At 40.7% G+C, this 5,160-nt stretch overlaps 1 protein-coding gene across 1 annotated transcript; it reads right to left on the minus strand.

Annotated features, from left to right (window-relative positions):
• Window positions 1-1,145: 1,145 nt before the first annotated feature.
• LOC118564525 (protein YIPF5-like) lies at window positions 1,146-5,160 on the minus strand. Its single transcript, XM_036142885.1, is given in 5 exon segments — window positions 1,146-2,329; window positions 2,599-2,780; window positions 2,892-3,037; window positions 5,044-5,115; window positions 5,118-5,160. Coding segments are annotated over 5 exon segments (606 nt in total). The 3' UTR covers window positions 1,146-2,166.

Genomic DNA, 5,160 nt, shown 5'->3' on the forward strand with positions numbered 1-5,160 from the left:
TGTAATGGGACGCACAAAGTCAATAAACCTTAACTGTCGAGGAGAAAGATTTTTATGATCATTGTAGGAAATTTGACAAAGTTAAAAAGTAAATGCATGTAATAAACTAAACATCCACTGAGTGAATTGAGATGTATGATTCTGCAAGCAAAACCAACAGCGAACTGGCTGACAACAAACGCTGTGCTGATTGTGGCACCAGTGCCAACATTCTTCTACCTCCAAACATCCCCTCAGTGACTATGGGTAAACAGACGCTGGAGTATTGAAGCTGTATATCTATTAAAAAAGTGCATTCACCCCCTAATCCACCCAAATAAACTTAGCATGATACAACCACCTTACCATGCAGTTACAACTCTAAGTCACTTGAATGTCTCAACAGGTTTTACAGCTCTGGACACTGAAATATTTCCCCATTTTTTGTTTTGAGAATCATCTCAAATAGGATGAAGAGCATTTATAAATATCAGTTTTGAAAGGCAGGTTATTTTCCACTGAGCGTTTACATTTAGGTCATTAAGTGTGAAGGTTGGTCTCCTTTATGACTTTTAGCAAACTGCAAATTGGACCTCTGGTGGCTTTCTACTTGCCACTCTTCCCAAAAGGCCAGATATGTGAACAACTAATTAAAACGGCCCTGACAACAAAATCTCCCACCTGCCCTCCTCTGCAGCTCCTGCAGAGCCACCACTGAGCTACTGGCTGCTTCAGATTGATGCTCAGCGTAGGTGAACAGCCTGTCGTGAAACGCTTTTGCTTCCACTTGACGACACTGGACCATTTTGTTATTCAATTACAAACAAATCAATAAAATACATTCACGTTTGTGAATATCAAAGTTAGAAATATGGTAAAGTAAAAGTTACTTTTTCAAGTTCTGTACACACAAAGTGCTGCTTTAAAGCCACTATAAGCTAACCAATACAATGGTGGGGACTGAAGCCTGTAAATTATTTTTTTATCTTAAAAAGTTGATTTTACAAAAAGGTGGTTGAGCATTCTCATTGTGCATCAAATAAGGCACCCTTTGAGATTTTGTCTGCCATGATCAAGCAAGAATAGGCCCACATGTTAAATCAGTTTACCTCTTTATAATTCTGTAATATGTGCAAAGTACCCCGACCATAGAAAGCACCATATAATCACAACTTTCAAAACCAACTTTAATGTGGATGAGGAAACATGTACAGAATACACAAAGCATACAAAGAGTCGAGTCTCTAAAATGAAGTCAGAAGTGTACAAAGAAACATGTCCCGACACACAGGAGTCTCCTCCAGTCTACTCTCTCGCAATGTGTAATCCATTTTATTTATGCGTTTATTTTGATAACTACAACAAAACTCCTGTGCAAAATGTGGTTGTGTTTTTCCTGAAAGGCAACGACAAGCAAACGAGTAGCTAAATAGATGGGAAGATGCAGCCGAGCTGATTTCTATCTGACGAGGGTGATCCATGGCTCCTCAGTCTTGGGTTTAAAAAAAAAAAAGAAAAAAAAAAAAGAAAAAAAAAAGTTTCTGAACAAGAAAACATTCTGGAGGGAAAGCAGCATAAACAGCTGCAGACTAATGCAGTGAGGAAGAGCAATGCTTCTCAGAGTTACTGTTGTAGATGCTGTGGGTGTTTGCTTGTAATAGCTCAAGATTTTTTTTCCCCCCCTTCAGTCAAAAAAATTAAAATATTACCGTGTGGTTGTTACTGGGTCCTTCATTTTAAGAAACAACCCCAGCATCTTCTGCCATGTATAGAAATTATATATACACACACACTTCCTGGATCTCCTAATTTTTCCATCTTCTTTCATTCATGTCCTCAAAAAAAAAAAAAAAAACACCTGACTGTATGATGCTATATAGGGGCAGAAAATGTATTCTTCTTTAAGGTGAATGAGAGGAACAAGCTGCAGAGGATTCCAAGACGATACGATCCACTCCAGTTTTCGTTTGCCTTCAGGTCGGAATGTGGCGAGAGGAGGAGGCTTCTAAGAGAAAAGAAGAATCCTTGGTGCCGTTTAGATGAGGAGGTTCCCATTTTTCCCGGAGCAACTGTGTAATTAGCCAATAATTAAACTAATTACGTTGACGCTAATAAGACTCAAATTACAGAGACCGTGGAGCAGTTACTTTAAAACTGTTGTGCAAAGACTTTTTTTTTTTTTTTTTTTTAGAAGACAGAGATGAGTGCAAAGACCCCATATAGCAAAGCACAGGGGTAAGCCACCAAGAACTGCTGCCCATCCATGGCCAACGCCGAGATGAAGATCTTTGAGGCAGAGAAACTGCACCAGCCGATAATTGTTGCTGTTAGTATAATCCCAATCATGCCCCTGGAGAGAGCAAGACATCAGCAGGTTAGAGTCAGCGGTTTTACCTTTGTTTGTGAAAAAAAGAGACATTCAGTAACCTGAAAAGTAACAGTTTTACTTTTAACGGAAAGCGGTGACCACCACTAAGTTAGGTTTAGTCTAATGCAGCTTTCTGATTCAGGTGACCTGCTCTATCGACAAATCCCCATCCTCACATTTGTGTTGGGGAACAAAAATTCAACAAAAAAAAAAAAAAAAAAACAATCAGACAGCTGGGAGCGCGTACTTACTGTAACGAGAAGAGAACGCCACAGCTGGAGAGGATGATCATAGGAAGGAGGCAGTATCCCAACACGCTGGCCACGCAGCCGAAGGACACGCCCGTCATACTCATGAGGTTGAGGAGGCAGTACATGGCGAGGCAACCGATCGCACTGATGCCGTACACGTAGCCAAACTGAATCTTGCCTGACTGTAATTGGAAAAAAACGAAAGGTGTCAAACAGACGCAGAACATGGATTTATTGACTGAAACCTACTCAACATTGGAAGACCGAGGAGCCTAATTAAGTTCATTACTTACCAGGAGAAGAGTCGCCCCAAAGGCCAAACAAAAGACCATCGGACCGGCCATGTCTGTCTCATTCATGATGCTCCCATCTGCTACTTTCAATGGATGGAGAACTGTGAGGGTCTTCTGCCAGATATGGTCAAAATTGATCCCTAATTCTATAAACAAAAAAAAAACAAAAAAAGATGTCTTAGTCAAATGTAAACATTTAGTGCCAAAAAAGACAGAAAATGAAATGCTGTACCAAATAAAACTGGGAGGGGATTACTTTAATTAGCGTCTGTGGAACCTTATGTTGTGCAGATATTGTTTGTCTCAATTTGGAACTCGGTTTATTATTAAAAAATTTTTTCCTCTCTTTTCAAACATAACCTAAGGTGCATTTAATTTCATCATTTCAATAAAGAAATGTGACTTTGGTTGGTCAGTATTTTACTAATTCTAAATAATTTACTGTGGCCCGCTAGGCAGTCAATTTAAGCCATGCCGATATTCAGTGATGCAGCAGCTAAAAAGGAGTAGCTGAGACGGGTCACTCAGGATGCTAAAACCTAATCTAAACTCAGTTTTAACTTTTAATACAAACACAGCCAACATTAAAATCCGCTACTAAAACAACTACCAGTTAAGAGAGGTCAGGGATCATGGAGAAAGTTTATTTAAACTGTCGCAATTTTACAGCTTCAGAACAAAACTAAATTTCTTATTTTAAGGAAACTCAAATTAGTTTTTCTTGGAGAAGAACACGCATGAGATGTTGCGTTACTTCCAGTAGAAAAGATGACACAAATTACCTTGATTGGATGGAAATGTAATTGGATTGAATCAAAAATGATCAGAATGTCGTTTATATGGGTACAAAGTCAGTCAATCTGATGATGTGTTTACATGCACCAGGCTCTTTTTGAGAATACAAGCACTCTGAAATGTGCAGCATTGTCGTTTTTTTCCTAAAAATCCACAGAAGAAGAAGTTGTACTTCCCATCTCTGTTGAAAAAAGAAAATAAACAAATGAGGAAGCGCGTTCGTTCCGTGTTTTCTGAGCACTCAGAACGCACCCATGCCAGGTTCTAACAACGGTTGAGATGTTACTGTACTTCCTAATCAAGCTACTGATCTCCCTGCATTGCAAGTTGAGAATGTGGGAGGAAATTAACATGTTGCTTCCCCGATACGGGCACACATGTGCAGCCAGGGCGGTTTGCCCCAACCCGACTGACCACATCGGAACAACGGTTTAGATGGACACTGTTCAGATAAACGATCGGCATAAACCACCCGCCTTATTTGAATACAATTTAGATTGCTGTGTTTACATGGTGCATTTTTATTGCAAAGGCCCTTTATTCCGATTACTTATGTCAATGTTAACATAACTGCTGTTGGACAAATGAGAGCAAAAGTTTAGTCACACAATTAAATGGCAAATTCATTCACATGGTAACAAAAATGTAATCTAAAATGTTTAAATAAAATAATTTCCAATTTGGAAACAGCAGCAAGACACAATATCAGTGGTCGCGCCGCCGCATTTCAGCGTTAACGGCCCGTTACGCTCTCAGTTGTCAGTGTTACGCTGAAATTAGACCAGATGTCAGCCAATGAGCCATTAGTTAGACCGTTACCCTGATTGGCTGACATCTGGGCTCCCTTTACGCAGGGTTTGCCCATAGATATCCATAATAAAGCCTTTATTATGGATATCTATGGGGTTGCCCCCCCCCACCGACCCCATTTACCTCTGCCCAAATTGTCGTACTTCTTCCAACAGCCAATAGTAAGCATGTGTCCGTCTTTAAAGACAAGAACCACAAAAGCGTTTGTTCGGAGGGACCTTCCCAGGCAGGCGGACAAGAAAAGCGAAACTGCTGAACGGCGCTACATGCTCACTAGCGATACAACACAGGGGTGATGTCGATCAGCTTCGGCCTTCGAGCTGCGCCACGCAACGCTCTCCTGCGTGAACGCACACCGCAACAGCGATGATAAACAATATTTTTTGTCCGAAATAACAAAAGGCCAGCATTTCCAACGCTTGCATACATTCATTTGGGTTTCGAATTGAATCGGTGCTTCTGTTCCAAGCTTTCAAATGGATGAAAAGAAAAAGATATTTATTATATAGTTTTCTATTCCGCTTCGGTCCCGTTGTGGCTCACTTACCTTCTAACAGCGGCGGCTCGTCGTCAAAGCTGTTACTGTACATGGACTGTGATGCGGATGGGGTGTAGGTCTGGTGGGCTGGAAGATTTGTCCTGCGTATGGCTGCTGGGGTTGCAT

The sequence above is a fragment of the Fundulus heteroclitus genome, chromosome 11, assembly GCF_011125445.2.
Source record: "Fundulus heteroclitus isolate FHET01 chromosome 11, MU-UCD_Fhet_4.1, whole genome shotgun sequence".
Classification (NCBI taxonomy): Eukaryota; Metazoa; Chordata; class Actinopteri; order Cyprinodontiformes; family Fundulidae; genus Fundulus; species Fundulus heteroclitus.